The sequence below is a fragment of the Meles meles genome, chromosome 14, assembly GCF_922984935.1.
Source record: "Meles meles chromosome 14, mMelMel3.1 paternal haplotype, whole genome shotgun sequence".
Classification (NCBI taxonomy): domain Eukaryota; kingdom Metazoa; phylum Chordata; class Mammalia; order Carnivora; family Mustelidae; genus Meles; species Meles meles.
The window spans coordinates 10,629,346-10,649,884 of record NC_060079.1 but is presented as its reverse complement, the minus strand read 5'-3'; the positions used below and the strand labels follow the sequence as shown (position 1 = coordinate 10,649,884).

The following is a 20,539-nucleotide window of genomic DNA, read 5'->3' as shown; positions in this document are numbered from 1 at the left end:
TAGTAGCCCAAGTGAGAAATGGTGATCGCTCTTAGTCTAAGCGATTAAAATTCAAGACATATTTAGCAGGTAAAATCAACAGGACTTGAAAAGTGTCAAGGAGGTCTCCTTCATTTCTAGAGATTTCTTAGCCCTCATTATCATGCCAGGTCTTATGATGAGCTCTTCATGGACTATCTCAACTAATCCTTCCAAAAATGCAAAGAAGTAGATGCGTTAGCATTCCTACTATAGAGAGAAAGAGAGGTTCAGAGAAGTAAAATAACCTGTCCGAAGTCATAAAGCTAGCTAGAGTTGGAGTGGAGCATTGAACCTTGGGCTTAGTAACCAAACCAATGAGGTGTCCTTTATGGGGTTGGTATGAGAGGCGAGGCTCAGCAGGCCTCCTCTGTGATAATACATAACATCAGGCATGGGCTGTGTGGAACGACTGGTTTTGAGATGAGACAGTGAGGGCCACTGCTCTAGAACGGCACAGAGGCCACACCACCGGCATTTTAAAAGGGGAGACAGAGCATGGAGGGATGTAGGTCTAACACAAGCAAAGCCTGCCAAATCTAGAAGGGAGGTCCAAAGGCTATGAAGGAGAGAGGGGGAGAAAAAAATTTAGAGAAAATGAAGTTCAGAGAAAGAGTTTGAAGGCTGTGGCAGAAAGGAAAGGAACAGAAAAACGCAGCCCACCCTCCTCCTCCCCACAGCCCAGAGGAGGGAAGGAACACCCAGGAGCAGAGCGGAAATGAGGCTGGAACAGTGAACTGGGACATTGAAGGTGGCCCTAGAACTTCCAAAAATTTGAAATCTCGATGTCAATAAGAAAGGAGGAGAGCAAGCGATTATTCTCTCCAAAAGAGAATCCTTAGAGAATTTGATGAATTGTGGGAGGCAAAGAGATGCAGGTCCTCAAAAACTATTTCCATGTGGTTTCTGTAACCGCAAGTGAATTCCTCATTGATACGGACTGGATGCTATCCTTTCACCCCCACGCTGCGCAGGCCAGCGTTCGGATGAGAGCTAACATTGATGGATGCTTCCTGTGTCCCAGGCCCGGTTCTAACAGCTTGACATGGATGGTTTCATGCACATCCCTAGAGATAAGTCATTATCATTATTCCACAGATAAGGACACCAGGTTTAGAAAGGTTAAGCCACTTGCCGAGGTTAGGTGCTGGTCCAGAGCTGATCTGTGACTCAGGGTCCCGCAGCGGGCAGCCTCAGTGCCTGTGCCCTGAAGCACTTCGCTGTGTAGCTTCCAAGCCAAACACCTGGTAGCTGCTCAGTGTTAATGTCAATCGGAAGAATAAATATTTGTCAACTAAGATTCTACTCTCCGACTCTCCTCGAGCCCTTACTTGAGGCTTGTCTGATGTTTCCTCTCATCTGCCTTATTGAGATAAACCATAAAATTCCATAGGGGGACTGTCTTTCATTGCCTGATCCCCCGTCTCTCTCCACACCTCCACCAGCTTCCCCACGTGTGCTCCGGAAACTGACACGTTACTTGCTAGGCTTCCCCTAGCCTGTGCGCTTTGAAGATCGGACGTTGTTTCTCTTGGCCTTGCCTATAATGGACAAGGCATCCAGGACCCTGGAAGAGGAATTGTATTCCTTCCCAGTCTTCTAGACTCCCTCGAGCATCCAGTGGGCTGGCCCTCACAGATTAGCACCTGTGGCAAATGTAGCTCGGGACCAATGTGCTCTGTGTCTTTCTCTGGTTTCCACTTCCCATGGAGGCCAGGCCGATCTTTCTTCTTCGAGCTATTTGTCACACATTTCAGTGATAATTTCTGGGAGAAGGAGACCGATTGCAAGTGATGGATGAGGTGAGCTGTGACAGCCCAGAACAGGGTGAGTAAGAGCTGAAGAATGCAGGCGAGCGTGAAATGGTGTGTATGGAGAGGGTGACTTCTCTCCTGAACTCTGGTCCTGCCTAGGGAAGGGCAACGCTAGAGGCTTCCAAAACTCATTTCATTGAAATGAAGCTGATGTAACTTCCAGGCAAGACTTTCCAAAACCTACCTTATATGGGTAAGCAGCCTTCTTTTCCCGAACTGCCCATAGAAATGCCAAAGTCACTTTTATATCCGAATTAACCAGCAGCACAACCACTGATATGAATCTAAGACACTAAATGTAAATCCAGTTATCTATGCTCTGAAATAAAAGATCTTATCTGGCCTTGTTGTCCATTACCAAGATAACCTAAGCACCTGAAGGCAGATGCTCGCCTTACTTATTTGACAATCCCACTAATGGCCAAAGAGTTTAGGACACAGCTGTGGGCATTTTTTGTTTTTTTAAAAGATACATTTATTTATCTATTTGACAGATCACAAGTAGGCAGAGAGACAGGCAGAGAGAGAGAGAGAGGAAGGGAAGCAGGCTCCCCACTGAGCAGAGAGCCCGAGGTGGGGCTCGATCCCAGGACCACCACCTGAGCTGAAGGCAGAGGCTCCAACCCACCCAGCCACCCAGGCGCCCGCCGCAGCTGTGTTTTAAGTCCCATGTCCTATAGACTCCTGGGGCGTTGAAATAATCTATTTCTTACTGAAGGTTAATCTTACTCTGTTCTCACTGAGAGACCCCACAGTGTTTCCAGGTAGCTGCAGGAACCAAGGAGCCAGGCCTCCTGCATCTATTTAAATACTCCACATGAAATATGCGTCTCAGCCTTCCCGGGCTCCAGGGCTCACTTTGCCACCTCTGACCTTCCTTGCAAATGTGGAAAAGCCATAGTGACACTTCTCACTGTTGGCCTGGCTTGTGACGCATATCCCTGCTTGTACAGAATGGCCATGGGAAGTTATTTTTGGTCAGTTATTTGGAATGATTTTATAAAAATGCTTTGCAGGGGCACCTGGGTGGCTCAGTGGGTTAAAGCCTCTGCCTTCGGCTCGGGTCATGATCTCAGGGTCCTGGGATCGAGCCCCGCATCGGGCTCTCTGCTCCGCAGGGAGCCTGCTTCCTCCTCTCTCTCTGCCTGCCTCTCTGCCTAGTTGTGATTTCTGTCAAATAGATAAAATATTTTTTAAAAAATGCTTTGCATGTTTTGGAGAAGGATTATCATCGGATCATTGTCTGAGAACAAGCAACAAGGTCACCAGAGAATCTGGGTGCATGGTATCGGAGACGGTATGGCCCAACCAGCCTACAGAAATGCAGCATGAGAAGAGCGAGGGGCTGTTTGGTGGGAAGTGTGTCCTTCTGACGCGTGTGCAGAGGGTACTTTCTGTACCCAACAGCATGGTTTTGACCGAATGGACCAAAATAGCAGCAGATGCTGCCGGATATTGTTTTTTAAGGGTTTTTAAAGCTGTTTCCTTGTTGGTAACTTTGAGATCTCTTTCCTTCCCAGTCTTCTTCTGAAATAAAAACAGACTACCTATCGATCATAATGGACCCGGATGAAGTTCCCCTGGACGAGCAGTGTGAGCGACTCCCTTATGATGCCAGCAAATGGGAGTTTGCCCGGGAGAGACTGAAACTGGGTAACGTATCAGCAGATCCCTAAGTCTACACCAAACACCTACTGCATACAACACACTGTGCTCCAAGAGCTGCAAAAGTCAACTAGACTCGGGATTCTCCCCTCCAGCTGCGCACAGACTAGCAAGGGAGGTGGGCACAGAGGGAAATAATTCTAACAGTATGCTGGGATGCCAGTACAGGGGGACCAGGGAGGAGAATGCCAGGGTGGCTCAGGTGGTTGAGTATCTGCCTTGGGCTCAGGTCGTGATCTCGGGGTCCTGGGATGGAGCCCCGCATCAGGCTCTCTGCTCAGCAGGAAGCCTGCTTCTCCCTCTCCCACTCCCCCTGCTGGTGCTCTCTGACAAATTATAGATCAATCGAAATTTTAATTTTAAATCAAAAATAAAAATAAAAAAAAGGGAAGACAGGGGCCCCCACTTATTCTCGCCACAGTTTCTAAGCACCTTCTCTGAGCAGCAGACACCCGTCTAAGCCATGAGGCTACGCAGGTGTCTGAGTGCCTTCCCTCCAAAGGTGAAGGAGATCGCCACAGAAGGAGATAAGTGAAGGGCACGGATAGTTCCACCATGAGGCTTTCAAGCACAGGCACTCCTAAACAGGGACGTTGTTGAGGACTTAGAAATTTGTGACCTAGCACACAATTCAAGATGGCAAGGAACAAACAGCACAGCCAAACATGTGGTCAGAGCGCCAGCGCCCCTTCAAGGCTGTGGACCACATAGACCGGTCGGCACAAATCCACAGATTCTATATGCTCCATTTCTGTGGGTGTTTGAAACGTCCAGACAGAGAAGAAAGCCCCAGGGCTCATTTCAGTTTCATTTCTGAAGAGCAAGGACGGTCGTTCCCCCGTAAACATCAGGCAGCCGTGCTTTCCTCCAGCTCAGACATCACGATGCAAATTAATCTCCAGCCTGGGGTAGCATGAAACAAAAGGAGCCTCGGTGACTCTTGCCCAAAATATTTGGACTGTGGCTTCTGAAAAATTTCTACTCACTCCGGTGTATGCCAGAATCATTAGTAGTTGGAATCGACAACAGAGATCATGCATCCAGTGTCCTGGATCTTGTCAGGAAAGAGCCTGTCATTCCAAATTCGACGGCATTGCCTCGCCTCCCCCCTACAGGCAGACTATATTGGAGTGGGGGTCTGAAGGGACGGTGAGGGAGAAATGGTTCTTGTTGTTGTTCTCTTGGGCCTTGAAATGACTCTGCTTATGTTTCTTCTTACACGAGAAAGAATACTTGGCCCCAAGAGTACGTTCTGTTTGGCTTGGGGAAGAAAATTGGAAATCAGTAAAAAGCTGGAAAGACAGGCAAAAGCCAGCAAAGGCTGCTGATAGGGGGAAAAAAAACCAACTAAATTTAGAGTAGTTAAGGGCAGGTGGTACACTAGATGAGTTCCTTCTGCAAGTCTGAATTATATGGCGGCTAGCCCAGCCCCTCCATGACCTTGGCAGGGAACTGGGATAATTTTCCCATAACCATAAGCCATTTTCAGGCCACATTGCTTTCCAGAGCTATTAGTCACAATCAAGCATGCCTCTTCCCGTATAGGACATATGAGCTCTTTGTCCCATCTCTTCACTCCTTCACCTAGTGTCCCTGTGCTCCCTATCACGCTGAGGGACACTGCTAATCCTTCCACCAGATTTCCTGTGGGGGCTCCGTGGGTTTAGATAATCCCATTTCAGGAGGTTCTCCCTGTGGAAGATCTGTCTTATGGTTCTTTCCCTTCCTGGACTTGCCAGATGTTATGATCTGGCTCATGTGCTTGTGAGTGTCTTTGATGGGTGAGAGAATGGGTGTTAAGTCAGCTCACTCTGTCTTTCAGTGCAGAGCCCGGCTGCAAGGGCTGGAGGAATGCAACTCCTACTAACATGGGAGCCCAAGATTTGGGGGGAGTTGAGCCAAATAAATGACAGAAAGTAATCTGAAATAATGTCTGGCAAGTGAAATTAACCAAGATTATGTCTGGATGGATGGAGAGAAAAAGCTGGTTTGATGGGCAGAGTTACAATGGGGCTATAAATACCCAGAAAAGCACACTGTGTAGGGAAATACACAGACAAGTGGCATCCGATTTCAGCTTTTTGTACTCTGTTAGTTCCTATTAGCAGCCCTGTTGAGAGAAGCTGGAATTTATAGCACCTGATAGATGGATACAGTAGGAGTTCAGGTCAAAAGTGTTGCTCCCATTGAAATTCCTGCAGTCCAGGAAGAAAAGGAATCTGTTCTGTTAGTGCTTCCTCACTAAACCTAAGGGAGATGTCAGCTCTTGTAAATGTATCACAGAAGCTGGGATCATGTTGGACAACACAGCTTTCTGTTGCAAAATAAAGTCAGAATTACCTAATCTAGGAAACAACATGGGGAATGTGGAATTCGCAAGCGGACGGCGCCTGGCCTGGCGTTGCCCCTTAGAAGGCCAGCTCTGCACGTCAGTGCTGCCGGGCACTGTCCCTGGAGTGTCCCAGGGACCCTGGCCAGTCAAGGACATTCTTGAAGGAGATTCCAATAGCCTTTCATTGTATGGCCATGATCTAGCACTTTCATGAACCAGTCAGTGGCGTGTAGGTAACACCAAGGAGGATTTTAAGGGAAAAGAAGGATCAGGCAAGGTCAAGCCCAGGGTCACCGGCTCCCCTGAAACTGGAACAGTGGGTCTGCCAAAGGATTCCAATGCATCAGATGATTAAAGAGCCCATAATAGCTTCATGCTGTTTTATGAGGCAGCAGTCTGCTTCCAAGAGAATAGGTGAAAAGGCCGAGGGAAGCCAAGTGAGAACAAGCTTATTCTCATTGACAGAAGCAAAATCCCCAAACACTAGTTAAAATCAAGTGTGTTGTGCTGACAAAGAGGGAATGTGTGGGGGCTGAGGGAAGAGGATTCTGCCTGCCCCCACACAAAGCAAGAGTCTTTGTGGTATGTGAGAGGTGTCCTAAGATCGAGATTATTACCGGGTTATTTGTCAGGCTTGGGACACTTTACCCACCAGGCACTGCAGAAGGAAAATGTTCTTTTACCCCAAAAAAGCAAGGAATGAACTCCAAACAAAATGCCCTGATCTTCACAAGTCTGCTTGTGTTCTTTCTACACGTAATTTCCACACTCAATACCTGCTGGGTCCGCCCAAGGCACTTTTATTTAAACCTAGAGTCCCCATTCTGGTCTGTTTCATGGACAGTTTCATCTGCAGGGGGAAACAGAGCCTGTATCCCTGTCCATGGTGCCCACTCTGGGAGGAATGACCTTTATTAGTCACGACCCGTCCCTTTGAGAAAAAGCATGTGATGTCACGAGTGTTCCCTCCTAATGAAGAGGGCTTCCCCAGGAAGCAGATACGAAGATACAACTACAAAGAGACTCTCATGATCGCATTGATAATTGAATTTTTCCTGTGTCCTGACTGGATGCCTGGGATGGTTGGTAGTGAGGGGACAATACTAAGCCGAGCCAGGGTGACATCATCTTTGTTACCGAGTCATTGCGCAGAAAAGTATAAAGCTGTAATATGATAAGGAAGCAGGAAAGCTTCATTATCAGCTTTGCAAGAATCTTGAAAACAAACAAACAGAAACCTATGTCTTTGCCGGGAAGGGTCGGGGAATATAAGGGAGAGAGGGAGGGAGGGAGGAAGGTAGGTCGGTTGGTTAACTCATTGAAGATCCCTTATCAGGACAGTCTAAGAAAGAGGACTAGGCTGAGAGAGGAGGGGTGGTGTCCAGTTAACACTCTTAACTACCAGGACTTTTTTTTTTTTTTTTTTTTTTTCTTAAATTTATTTGACCGAGAGAGAGAGATCGCAAGTAGGCAGAGCAGCGGGCAGAGAGAGAGAGAGAGAGAGAGAGAGAGAGGAAAGCAGGCTCCTTGCTGAGCAGGGAGCCCGATGTGGGGCTTGATCCCAGGACCCTGAGACCATAACCTGAGCCAAAGGCAGACGCTTAACCGACTGAGCCACCCAGGCGCCCCCCAGGATTTACTTTTGACCAGAGGCCCTGTGTTGGCCGCTTTTCCAGCCAGAGTGACTTCTGTGGCTCAGTCTTCCTTTTGCCACATCATGCTTGAGGCACATTATTTCTCTCCGTTCTATTTGGCTACCCGTGTCCTGATATAAAAAGGACCTGAGGTTTTCAGGGGTTGGGGGAATGCCCTCTTCACAGAGCGTCACCTTCACGGTCTCCAGCCCAAGGGTTTCTCTAGGTACCTGTAACCGTATGAGACTTGCTGTGAGCGTCTCACAAGTTCCCAAACTGCTACTCTTCCTTCTGCACTAAGGCCGGGAGCTCACTTCTGGGAAGAGTCAGACGTGGTTATCTCTCCCTCCGAGTCGCATGGTCTCATGCGAGGACGAGGAAAGAAACATGGTGACCGTGGTCACAGAACATGACAGGGGCCATGAAAGACACCTGACTTTGTTATGGCATTTGGTAGCTGTGTCTCTGTGGCTGAAACAAATTGCTACGAGGAGCTGCTAGGTTCAAGTGCTGGGCCCTGGAGATGTGGGCATCATGTAAGGGCACGTTAGGATAGCTGGGAGTATGTTGCCTCAGAGGAAGGCTGAGAAATGATTTAGCGACTTTTGTGTAGCTATGGGGTGTTATTAGAACCGATAGTAGTGAGTGTCATTCTGTTTCTTCTTTTCTGTTGAAAACAGATCAGAAAGAGGGGCACGTGCGTGGCTCAGTGGGTTAAGCATCTGCCTTCTGCTCAGGTCATGATCCCAGGGTCCTGGGATGGAGCCCCATGTCAGGCTCCCTGCTCAGCGGGGAGCCTGCTTCTTCTCTCTCTGCCCCTCACCTCTCTAGTGCATTCTCTCTCTCTCAAATAAATCAATAAAATCTTAAAAGAAAACAGCTGAGAAGAAATCGCCTGAAGAGGCAAGAAAAGTGGCTTAGGTTAAACAAAGGGAAGTCTTGGTCCTCATGTTTTAAACAATGGAAGAGATTCCCCAGGAGGATTTGGTGAAGAGGAAACTGGTCACCCACCCACAGCAAATGCCTTCCAGGGGCCCAGCCTAGCTGCAAGTGACAAAGGCCCCTCAGAAGCCCAGTGAAGAGGTGGAAGGAAGATACCCAGAAACATGTCCCTTGCTTTGGCTCTTTGGGGCTGAGCTTATTGGGGATTCCATTCAAAGTCTACACGGCTCACGCACGCACATAGGACACCAGGCACTTTCTTCCTGAACAAGACTTAATCTTACCCTGCTGACTTGGCAAACAAATGAATGTCTTCTTTTCATTGCAGGCAAGTCCCTTGGAAGAGGGGCTTTTGGAAAAGTGGTTCAAGCTTCTGCATTTGGCATTAAGAAGTCACCCACGTGCCGGACTGTGGCTGTGAAGATGCTGAAAGGTATGGGGGCCATAGCTTGGCTTTCAGCAGACTGGTTGCATTCCTAAAACCCTAGTGCAAGCTCGGTAGGGCCTAGGAACAGACGTGGCTATTTCTGGCCACATAAATGGTCTTCCGCTGCTGGAAGCAGGCTTGGCTTCAGAGTTTTAGATCAGGCCAGTGAGAGCTCAGAATAAACATTATAAATGAAACCACCCAGCACTGTCCACAGGAAAACGATTTCTGTCACCTCAAAGATCTTTCTCGTCTCCCATTGTGGTCTCTAAACTACCAGAGACTCAAGCTCACTGCAGTCACAGGTTCAGAGTTTTGGAATGATCCATTATGACCTTGTAATGGGAAATTAGCGACCTTGTAATGGGAAATTAGCTGTGTATCGTAAATCCCAGAGGCTTGGCTGGGGCTTGACCTAACCATAAAGTATAATTATGAAGCTGCAATAATTGAGATCATCAGAATCCTAAACTATTTTATACTGTCAAGTCCCACCCACAAAACATTTCCTCTTTAGAAATTAAAAAAAATATATATATATCTTTCTAGTGTTGACAAATACTACCACTCTCGGAAGCCCTTGGGAGGTAGGGTCACACGACAAAGTGATTTATGACCCCCACAGGACGGATGAAAATGAAAATAGGTGGAAAGTGCATAACCCAGACTCCCCAAAGAGGCAGGTGTCTTTTAAAACATGGAAAATACTTCATTTCTTCACTCACGGTGGAATTTTCACATCATTTTGACTCATTTGAAGATTCCAAAACCAAAAAGTACTGGAAACCCCCAAGGACATTTTTCTAGCTTCCCGAGCTCTCTGAGATAGGACCAAGGGATCCTGGGGCGTGGGGGGCTGTGAGCCCAGCGAGGCAGATCCCTAGGAAAGGCTCCAGGAGGAACGACCAGTCGCATACAGAGAAAGCGTCCTTTCTTCCAGCATGGATGCCAGCATGACAAGAGCCCCATGAAATGATATTTTCTACCCTCAAAAGGCTGTCCTTGTCAGGCAAAGTCTCTGATAAAGCTCTCCAAGGAACCTGATCGTTCTACCCCAGAGTAGCCAGGGAAGGAGCCTTAGACCCGCGAATCAGGACTACTGCTCAAAATGGATGCCCCGATGATGGCAGGCCTTCCTGTGAGAACCCCCGCCCTCCAGCACCCTGCCCCCACCCCGGCCCCAGATGCTGAAGGGAAGAGGCACCACCATGTCCTCCGTGTGAGAAAGCACCAGACTAAGTGCTTTCTCGTGTCAGACTGAACCACATGAAGTTGCCGTTTTCCTGATTTTTCTCTCTCCAGCCTTGTGAGGTAAGTATCATTCTCCCAGTTGGCAGATAAGGAAACAGGGCCCACAAAGGTTAAATCATCTCTGCAAGGCCCCACAGCTCCCCAGTGCAAAAGCCAGGGTTTGAGAGCAGCCCTCCCCCCCGCCCCATCCCCCCCCCCCCACAGCACTACACAAGAGGGGCCGCGGAGACAGGTCTCTGGGAAATGGCCCGGTGCTCCAAAATCCTTACATGATCCTAGCCTGAGTTACAGAGGCAACCTAATATCCAACCTTGAACGAAGCTGAAACTCCGTCTGGAAGCATCTGCTTCCTCAGCTGGTCCGGTTTCCCGGCCGACTACCACACGTCGTCTCCCCGAGAGGCGCGTCTGCTGCCCATGCCTGTCTGTCCTGGATCCAAGAGAACACCCGCCTGGAAATGGAACAATCCGAGCAAGGGAGCCCGGTTTCCCCACTCTGTGCCAAAGGGACACAGAAGCGTGCAGGGGCTGTTGAGTTGGAGGGGGACGATGTTGACTTGACAATTTTTAAAGGCCCAAAGAATGTATTCTTTGCAATACAGAAATAGCAGGGCACGATATCTTCATCAATCCTCGTCTTTTTTAAGCCAATAGCAGGGCACGATATATCAATCCTCGTCTTTTTTAAGCCACGAGCCTTGATTTTTAAAAGATGGCCAAATCACCCACTCCATAAATTCCTAAAAACCATTTTCATTCAGCTTTTTTGCTCGAATTGGTTGGCCATCTGTTTCTAGGAGAAATTGAAAAGACAGAAAGTTAGACATAGGCCGTGAGTCAGAAGCTCCTTCAAAGTGCCCTTGAGGCAGACCTTTAACCTTTTTTGGGCCTCGTGCCCATGTCTGAAATGAGAAGAGTGATCATGGTGTTTATCTTTCTAACAAATATTTGTGACTCTATTATGAGTCAGTCTCGATCCCATTGAAGAGCTTCTAGAGTTTATCTGGTTATTACTTAAAAAATAATTTTTAAAAAGGATTTGTGCTTGTGAAATGCCATGCACATGTTCTGGCCATTTCCCAGACTGTTCTACAGAGATACTCTCATCTGTGCACAAAGATTACACGTTTGCTATCTACTACAGCGTCATTTGGAATGGCAACACACACACACACACACCCCAACTGGAGGCAGTTCAAATGTCAAGAATGCTACAAGAGTGGGAAAAATCTCTGACATATTAAAAAAAAAAAAAAAGCCAATTTAAAAAAAATACACAGAGAGGATTCCATTTATGCAAACAAAACCAGACCTTTGAGTGGGTATATGTGTTTATAAATACATAGAAAAATGTCTAGGGAGTGATTCTCACTTTTTCCTCTGTACACATCATACTGTTAGAATATTTTACAAGATTATATGACTTTATTTTTTTTAATTTTGTAAATGCCTTACAAGTTAACCAGTAAGAAAGACACCCCCCACGCCCATTCCCCACCACCCAAAAAAAAAAAAAATAAACAAATAAAAGAGCAAAAACAAACAGAACAAACTTAATTTAGGCTTTAGACTCTGCTAAAACTTCGAGTGATGTTGTTTATCTCTGCGAATGAAGTTGAAGTCAGATGCTTACGGATCCTTACAACTCGAGATAACCCTGCAGACTCCAGGGAGGAAAAGGTTATAGGGAGAAAATGACACATTGCAAAGATGTTTACAGAAGCGGCCATCCCACTCCTGCAGACCCCCGGTGCTCCTTCTTTGTAACTCTTCAAAGAGGGGAAAGTGAGAAAAAGAGGGGAGGTGTGGGCTCATCCCCTGTCTGGAAGGCTCTTGCCGCGCCTGGTTCTGTGGGGCGGAAGCCTTTGGAAGGCGCCTCCTCAAGGTGCCCAGCTCTGAGTCAGCGCATTGCTGAGCAGACCAGGTCCACCAAGAGGAAATACCCAGTGACTAACCCCACCACTGCTTCTGGGCCTTTACTGTAATCAAAAGGATGTTGGCTCAGGAGGGAGGGAGTAATGAAAACAGTCTGGAGACCCGGTCTTTCTGCAGAATGTGGGGAAATTAACGAAGCCACCGGCCGAGCACTGGCAAACACGGAGGGCAGGCATGCCGCCTCCAGCGGAAAGAGCCCCATTGTCCTGTCGCCCTGACTCTTCCTTGTTTCTCACACAGAGGGGGCCACAGCCAGCGAGTACAAAGCTCTGATGACTGAGCTCAAGATCTTGACCCACATCGGCCACCATCTGAATGTAGTCAACCTGCTGGGAGCCTGTACCAAGCAAGGAGGTAAATGAGAAGGAGGGCCTGGCCCCTCTTCCCCATCCCATGCCGACAGCAGAGTCGGACATACAGCTCCTTCTCCCTGTTCCTCCTCACCTCCGGAAAAACGGCCTCTCGGTAGGTCCAGAGGAAACAATTTGTCCATTTATGGAAAGGCACTCCGATCCTAGAAATGCCTTCCTTGGACAGTTCATTGAAGGGTTCTAAAGAGAAGGATTCCCTTTGAGACTTCCTTCCATGGGCTCCAGGTCAAGGGGAAAGCATTTTTGTCTGAGAACGGCTTTGAAGGAGTGTGGCCGGAGCTAAGGTAACGGATAGAAGGGTGAGCTTTCCTTGAAGCTTCCCACAGAGGAAGGAGTCACTACTGGTGGGATCTCGGGGGAGGGGGATGTGAGGGACACCCAGAAGGGCCCTTCTCCTCAGACAGGTTTTCCTCTCTGGGGCAAGTGGCCGGGACAGGGCTGTGGTTATGACTCAGGGCTCCAGCATGTTCCTGAAGACCTGTCTACCTTCCCCTGTGGTAAGGTTAGCACTTGGGTATAGGCGTGTGATCACTGCTTTAGCCAGAAAGAAAGGCGCAGAACACCTGTGCAGCCAGTGTGTTCCAAGGTCAACAAACGTAGTAGAAATGAAGGGTAGTCGGGAAGACGCTACCTGTTCAGAGTAGCAGTGGGTACAGAAAGCAGGTGAGGGCTGGGAGGCCCCAACTAGAGTCCTAGAGACCCAGCCTGGGCTGCCTGCTTCTCCCTTACCCTTGAGAATGGACAAGTGACAAGCCATCTGTTTTCATGCAGGGCCCCTGATGGTGATTGTCGAATATTGCAAATATGGAAATCTGTCCAACTACCTCAAGAGCAAACGAGACTTATTCTTTCTCAACAAGGTATGGAATTCAGGGGGTGGAGGTTTAGGCTATGGTGGCATAAAGCAAGAGAAACCCTCCTTTTTCCACTAACCACTAAGCCCCATAAAGCAAGAGAAACCCTCCTCTTTCCACTAACCACTAAGCCCCAAACCCAATCTCTGCTCTTTCCTTCCATGCTAATATATCACACTTTTTGTGGGCAGCGCGGAGAATAAATAATCCCAGCATGTGCAGCAACAATTAGAGGTTAAAATTTCGACTACCATCTTGAGCATTTTCTTCCCTTCTCTCTCTCCATATATACACAGACACCCACCCAAAGCTCTTAGTTACTTGTTTCTTTAAAGAAGATGATAGTAAGTATAATTGTCTCCATTTACTAGAGAAAATAAGGACTCAACTGAGGACTTTGGCGTGACCACGAAGCCAGTGACGGGGCCCAGGAAATTATTTTCTCCTCTTGCTGTGCCCTTTTCTTCACCTTCCGCAGACCCTCACCACCCATGTCAGCCCTGTGCAAACACAGAACCGGCCATACCCACTAAAATAAAGCCATGTAACAAAAAGAACATAGAGGTTTAAGTCCTGAAGGCAGAGATTACTGAATGGAGGAATAAAACTTTGCCAATGTGACCCATCCTACCAGGGCTGTGTCTGTGCTGGAGGCACCTGGGGAGCAAGGACTTAACAGTATTATTACCTGATAATCAGCAGTGTTAGTAATGAGTCCATGCGTTGTGGTGATTAAACACGCAGACTCGGAATCAGACATCCTGGGTTTAAATCCTGTCTCTGTCACTCAAAATCTGGGACCTTGGGCAAGTTACTCAATCTCTCATTCTCAGTTCCCTCCTTTATTAAATGGAGGTACTGACAGAACCGAAGTCATGCCATTGTTGACAGAATCACGTTTTTCGCCGAGTTAAGCACTCCAGACATGTTAATGGTCATTGTCACGATTGACCCACTGAGAGAGGAAGACTGGGAGAGTCCATCTTAATGCCACTGATCTGTATGACCTGTACAATGGATCAAGTGCCACACATGCACGAATTACACCCATCTGTCACATAGTAGTCACAGAACATACAAATAAGAAGCACCGGCCAGCTGGCCAGTTCTCTCATGCCTCCAACTTTGGCCCAACGGAAGACACAGGTGGTCTACCCGACTTTGAAACATTTATTGAGAACTTATTGTCTTGCATTTTTTTTAATCTTTCTTTAAGAGTTTATTTACTTATTTGACAGACAGAGATCACAAGTAAGCAGAGAGGCAGGCAGAGAGTGAGAGGGAAGTAGGCTCCCGCTGAGCAGAGAGCCCCATATAGGGCTCGATCCCAGGACCCTGAGATCATGACCTAAGCCGAAGGCAGAGGCTTTAACCCAGTGAGCCACGCAGGTGCCCCTTGTCTTGCATTTTAAACCATGCCCTCCAATAGTTAGAATCTTGAAGCTGAAGGGGCACCTGGCTGGCTCAGTAGAGCATGTGACGCTACCTCAGGGTCCTGAGTTCAAGTCCCATGTTGGGGGTAGAAATTACTTAAAAAAAAAAAAATCTTGAATCTGAAAAGGACCTTGTGATCAGTAGTTCATGCTCTCACATTATAGATGTGCCCAGAAAAGTCAAGTGAGAGATTGCCTGAAGGACACTCACTTATGCAGACGTGAAGTCTGGGAGAAAAGAGCCCCGCTCTCTTGACAACCGTTGCAAAGCTTTTCTGGGCCTTACGCTGGATAAGGAAAGCGGAGTGGGGGCGGGAGGGGGGAAACACCATTAAGAAAAAGGGGAAAGTGGTGGCCGGATTGGGAGCAGTGCAAAATCCCCTCAGTCCTGACATTCTGGACCTGCTTCAAGAAGAACTAAGGCGGCAGCATGCCCCAGGGACCCGGGCAGGATGGAACGCTTGGCTTCGTGCGTCCTTTGTTTAGAAGGTTCTGCTTCCTCCTCTGGCTATATTTAATGATTCACCCCCGTTGGTGGAGCTCAGTGTTTTCATGGAAAACACACGGCTGTATTTCATATTTGGAACCTAAAGGAATATAAAGAGAAAGTGAAGGAAAAACTGAAAGCCTAAATAGAAATGGGATATTTCATTTTCCAAATAAATGCCTCAGGATCTCTCAATACTATTTGGAATACATTTACCACATTCTGCCAGAGTCTCGAAAGTTCCATACATACACCTTTATTTCACAGCCGTGGTTACCAGTAAGCCAAGCTGAATGCAGCATTGATGGGGAGTCAAGGAGGGGGGTGAGGGAGCTTGAGTTATGACCCCTGCAGACGTGTCCAGGGCTGGGACCCCTGGGAGGACGAGGAAGGAGGCGGCCTAGAGAGCAGAGAGCATGGACAGAGTCACGGGCTGAGCCATGAGCAGACCTGTTGAGCACTTTCCTCCTCACACCCTTGCCAGTACCTTTTCTCTGCTGCCTTGTGTTCTGACCCTGGGTCTCGTGAAAAATCCAATTCCAGTCCCCAGCTGAGCAGAACCAACTCTAACTGCCTCTGGGAGACACAGTAACAAAGAATTACAGTTTACCTCTTCTCAGGTAGGTCACCTGGGGTGGCAGTGGGGCTGCGGCCTGCCCTCCCCCCCCCTCCCGTGCAGGGCTCCTGGGGGGCTATGGTAAGGAGGCAAGAGCCTGGTTATCTCCCACCTTGAGTTTGTCGGGCTGTCCCTGCCCTGGCTCCCTCCTGTCCTCTGCTTACTCCCACTGCGCCCTCTAGTGGAAGGATCTCTCCTAACGTGTGACAGGTCTGGGGAAAGCTAAGCAAGGCCGGGAGGCGTGGCTGGCGAGTCCCAGCTCTGCCACTCCTGGCAGGTGCATCAAGGGCCCCAGTCCCTCTCAGCCCCTTCCTCAGTACTGACAGCTCGTGGGACTGAGCCGAGGTCCCTGCCCCACCAGCACATGGCCACGAGCCACCGGGCACGCCAAGTTTGTAGTGTCACAGTTACCAGGTGAATTACCGAAGATGATAAAAATCTTTTCCGGTTCCACGCGAACACTCAGAACCAACACATCCTTTCCTGGGAGACCAAATATCTTAAGATAGGGCTTTTCGGGGAGGAAAATGAAACCACAAAATGGAGGTAATTTGCCCCATATCACATAATTAATGAAAGAGCCAGATTACACACCAGGCTTGGATGCCCAGTCCAGGATGAAAGGCCTTCTCTACTCTTACCAGGATTCAGCTGAATCTTTGTTCTGAATGGGGGGGGGCGGGGAGAGACAAAGAAATGGTCACGTTCCCTCCTTCTCCAAAGATACTAGAGAAATCGATAAGTATGACCGTCTCTCATTACTCACAGGAGTTATGCCAAGGGAAATCCCAAGTCCACTAGGGATTTGTTTCTATTATTCGGATCATCTTTCACAAGGTGGCATGTGGTATGGAAAAAGTGGTTAAAGGCATGGACTGGAGTTGGCCAAAGCGGGGTCCAAGTGTTGCCATTTACTACTCACACGTGACTTTTATTACTTGCCTCCTCTGAACCTGTTTCTTCCTGTCTCAGCAATAACTACTTCATAAAATTGTTACAAAGACTAAATGAGAAAATGTCCCTAAGAGTCTCAATATACTGGTGACCCTGAGCAAGCACTCGGTGAATACCAGTGACTGTTAATATTTCTTTATCGTACCTAAGATGCTATCTTGAAATCCACTCGAAAGCCCAACAGACTCCAGAACCCCGTGAAGAGCTGGGCATCTGAGCCCTAGGGCCCTTGCCACCAATTTACCACCCGTCTTGTGCAAGGACATTCTCCCAACTCAGGTGCCCGCCCCCTGGAGGGATTCGTTTCCCCCATCGCTGTTCTGAAACTCTTTCCTCTGTGTCCCTTCTCGGTCGGTCCAAAGGATGCCGCATTACACGTGGAGTCTAAGACAGAAAAAATGGAGCCAGACCTTGAACAAGACAAGAAACCAAGACTAGATAGTGTCACCAGCAGCGAGAGCTTCGCAAGCTCCGGGTTTCAGGAAGATAAAAGTCTGAGCGATGTTGAGGAAGAGGAGGGTAGGTATTAATTCCTTCCTGTCCTACCGTCTGAGATATTTTTACAACATACTGTGCATCTCTGACATTTTTTTCTTATTTATCACCCTAATAAACATCCGTGGGAGACTTGAAGGGTAATGTCCTGAGGAGATAAGATTTGAATTAAGATTATTTACAGAGTTACTAATTTTGACAGGGAACTGTGCAATTGTCTCCCCTCAGGGCTTTTTGTCCAAATGGATCATCCCCCCACCTCCACCCCATGCTTGGGGAGAATGGGCTGGAGGCCTGGAAAAATCTCTGATATTCATGTTGAAACTCCAATGCTCTTAAAAATGAACTCTGATCTACTTGTTGGTTTTATGTTTTGCTAACATTGTTCCAATAAACTGGGATTTGGTGGAATAACAAGAACCATTACAGTTATGGTTTTAATGCTTTCCAGACTCTGATGATTTCTACAAGCAGCCCATCACTATGGAAGATCTGATTTCTTACAGTTTCCAAGTGGCCAGAGGCATGGAGTTTTTGTCTTCCAGAAAGGTCAGCCTTGCCTTTTACTGCTTTCCTTCTTTGCCAGGCCCGGACATGTGGACATTGTATGGACCCACGCTCACCGTGGCTCTAAATCTGCTCTTCCTAGCATTTGCTTAGACTGATGTAGAGGAAACATCACACCAAGTGCCTCGATTTGTCCTGATAGGGACAGAGGAGCCCCGGATACCCATGAGTAGACCTGGATTCCAGGGGAAAACCTCCCCAGGCTTTAGACCAGACGAACCTGGCCACCACTGTCCACATTGCCCCCTGGCTTGTTTTCAAAACTGGCCAGCATTTCAGAATACACAACTTCCTGGGAGAGCTCCTGTTAATTCATCCATGTGGAGCCTGCCACGGAGTTGCAGCCGGATCATGATCTGACCTTGGTGGCTCAGGACTAAAGGCGGGGGGCGGGGGTGATGGGATTTTGCTCACTGGGAGCCAGCTTGGTTTACCAGGAATGCTGTCCTGCCAACCAGTGGCAAAGCGGACTTGGGGCATTTTGTGGATTTGGGGCATAGGGAGGGTTGGGTGGGTGCCTATATGTAAAGAAACGCCTTCGTGTTTATGGTCACCCCGTGGGCTCTGGAAGTCGCTTCCTTCGTGTAAAGGAAGCATGTGAAATGGATCCTCCGATTAAGAGGAATTAGGACACTGAAAAGGCACAGGGCAATGGTGGGACAGATTAAGGAAACGCAGTGATGACGTAACTGTTTCGTTCTAGTGCATTCATCGGGACCTGGCAGCAAGAAATATTCTTTTATCTGAGAACAATGTGGTGAAGATTTGCGATTTTGGCCTTGCCCGGGATATTTATAAGAACCCTGATTATGTGAGAAAAGGAGATGTAAGTCAGTGTGGTGTTTCTTTGACTCATTTATACCCTGTCATCTTTAAACCACAGACCAAAGCCCTGGGTAAATATTTACACGCTCCCTGCAAATGTGCTTTCTGTGCAGACGCGCAGCCCGGATGAGCTGTGTACCAGAGAGCCCTCGCAGGGGGCTCAGAAAGACCCCCGTCTCCTGGTTCTGTTCTCTCCCCCATTGCTGGCTTGGTACCTTTCGGGCGGCACTCCAGAGCCTGGTACCCCGAGAAGTGTTCAGTCCAGTGGGGGCCTGAGAAGATCCCCCTCGTCGCCCCCCTTTGACTCCTGTGGGAGTTCCCTGTACTCTGTACAGCTGGAAGGAACAGCTTGGACTCTTTCCCTCGAATAAACCCGGGTGATTGATTCAGCAGGTGTGGATAGCTCAGGAAAGGGTGGGGGAGGGTATCAGTCTTATCTAGCAGAGGAGGAAATGGTTTACCTCCCATGCCTGCCTTCCCACCTAGCATCTCCCTGCTGGCTCCCACTGGCTTCTCTTCCCCGCTTGTTTTTGAACAGAGTGTTATTTTCCACCTTTGTGGGTGACCTCCTGTGTCCTCTCTTCTCCAGCCAGAGGGCTGAAGCCTGTGTCTGGGCTCTGAGGAGGACTGAGGGAGCAGCTCTCCAACTTGAACGTGAACACACGTCGCCTGGAGGGCTTATGAAACTATAACTGACTGAGCTCCTCCCCCCAGAGATTCTGATGGGAGTCGTGGGTGGGGCCCGAGGGTCTGCCTTTCCAACCAGTTTCCAGGTGTGCAGACACAGCTGCTCCCGGGACCAAACTTTGAGAACCACTGCTCCACAGTCTCTTCTTATAAAAGGAGAACACCACACCTGCCTCGGGAGCGCTCATTTCGGAAGTCTGTCCCTATTTTCTGTCATCTCTGTCTCTTCCAGCCTCTCCCACTTCTGTTTCTCTCTCTCTCTCCCCTCCTCCCCGCCCCTCTCCCCGCCCCCTCCCCGTGATCCCATAGTTCCTGTCAAATCCCATCCATCTGCAGTGAAGGACTAACCCTCCGGGACTCCCGCTGTCTGAAGAGATGGAAGATTTGTCCACACACTTGAAAACCAGTCAAACGGTCTCCTCAATGATCTCTCACTTTCCTTCCTTCCAATGCCTTTGCCCGCTCCCCGATTCAGTGACTTCTAGAATCCTGCCTTTCTCACACAGGAATGCCTTTCAACATCCTCCTTCTTAAACACCAAAAACCAAAGCCCTGAAAATCGTCGATTTTTCCGGATGTGTCCTAATTCAGATCAGCCTTTGCCAGGACCCCGTAGAGCACATGACTTTTGGGGGAGAAAGGGCTTCTTCCAGAGTCCTGGAGGGAGGACAGGCTGGATATGTGGGAGGGGCTCACCAGACATTGTCCGCTCTATTAGTGGGACAACGTCTGTTATGAGAGTTTCCTCCATTTTAGGAAACCATAGCTGTTCTAGGAAATGATTTGTGGGCCACGTGTTATCTGGGAGGTGACCCTATGGGCGCTTGGATTGAACATGCTTTGTTTCCAGTCCTTCTGCTCAAGGCCCCCCGCCCTTTTCTAGACTCGACTTCCTCTGAAGTGGATGGCTCCCGAATCCATCTTCGACAAAATCTACAGCACCAAGAGCGACGTGTGGTCTTACGGAGTTCTGCTGTGGGAAATCTTCTCCCTAGGTAAATCTGGGGGGACGGAAGTGATCAAAGAAATGGCCCAGAACCAAAGGTCTGCATCCTCTGTCGAGTGTCCTCTGGATAGACCCACCCTGGGATCAGCCTCTAAAAGACGCCTGGGTCCTTGTAGGAGCTCCCATGTGGAACGGTGCACACGTGGGTGCCCTGTACTGGGAGGACACTCTGTAGGAACACACACGGGGTTGGGGGGCGCCAGCATCACATCCGCCCGTCTGACTAC

The 20,539-nt window shown here is 48.6% G+C and overlaps 1 protein-coding gene across 1 annotated transcript in view; it reads left to right on the top strand.

Annotated features, from left to right (window-relative positions):
- FLT1 (fms related receptor tyrosine kinase 1) overlaps positions 1-20,539 on the top strand; it is a 176,624-nt gene that overhangs the window by 138,103 nt on the left and 17,982 nt on the right. The window contains exons 17-24 of the mRNA XM_045977932.1: positions 3,353-3,485; positions 8,734-8,838; positions 12,258-12,371; positions 13,160-13,248; positions 17,095-17,251; positions 17,679-17,776; positions 18,498-18,620; positions 20,190-20,301. Of these exons, the coding sequence (XP_045833888.1) occupies positions 3,353-3,485; positions 8,734-8,838; positions 12,258-12,371; positions 13,160-13,248; positions 17,095-17,251; positions 17,679-17,776; positions 18,498-18,620; positions 20,190-20,301 (931 nt within the window). The remainder of the gene's footprint in view (positions 1-3,352; positions 3,486-8,733; positions 8,839-12,257; positions 12,372-13,159; positions 13,249-17,094; positions 17,252-17,678; positions 17,777-18,497; positions 18,621-20,189; positions 20,302-20,539) is intronic.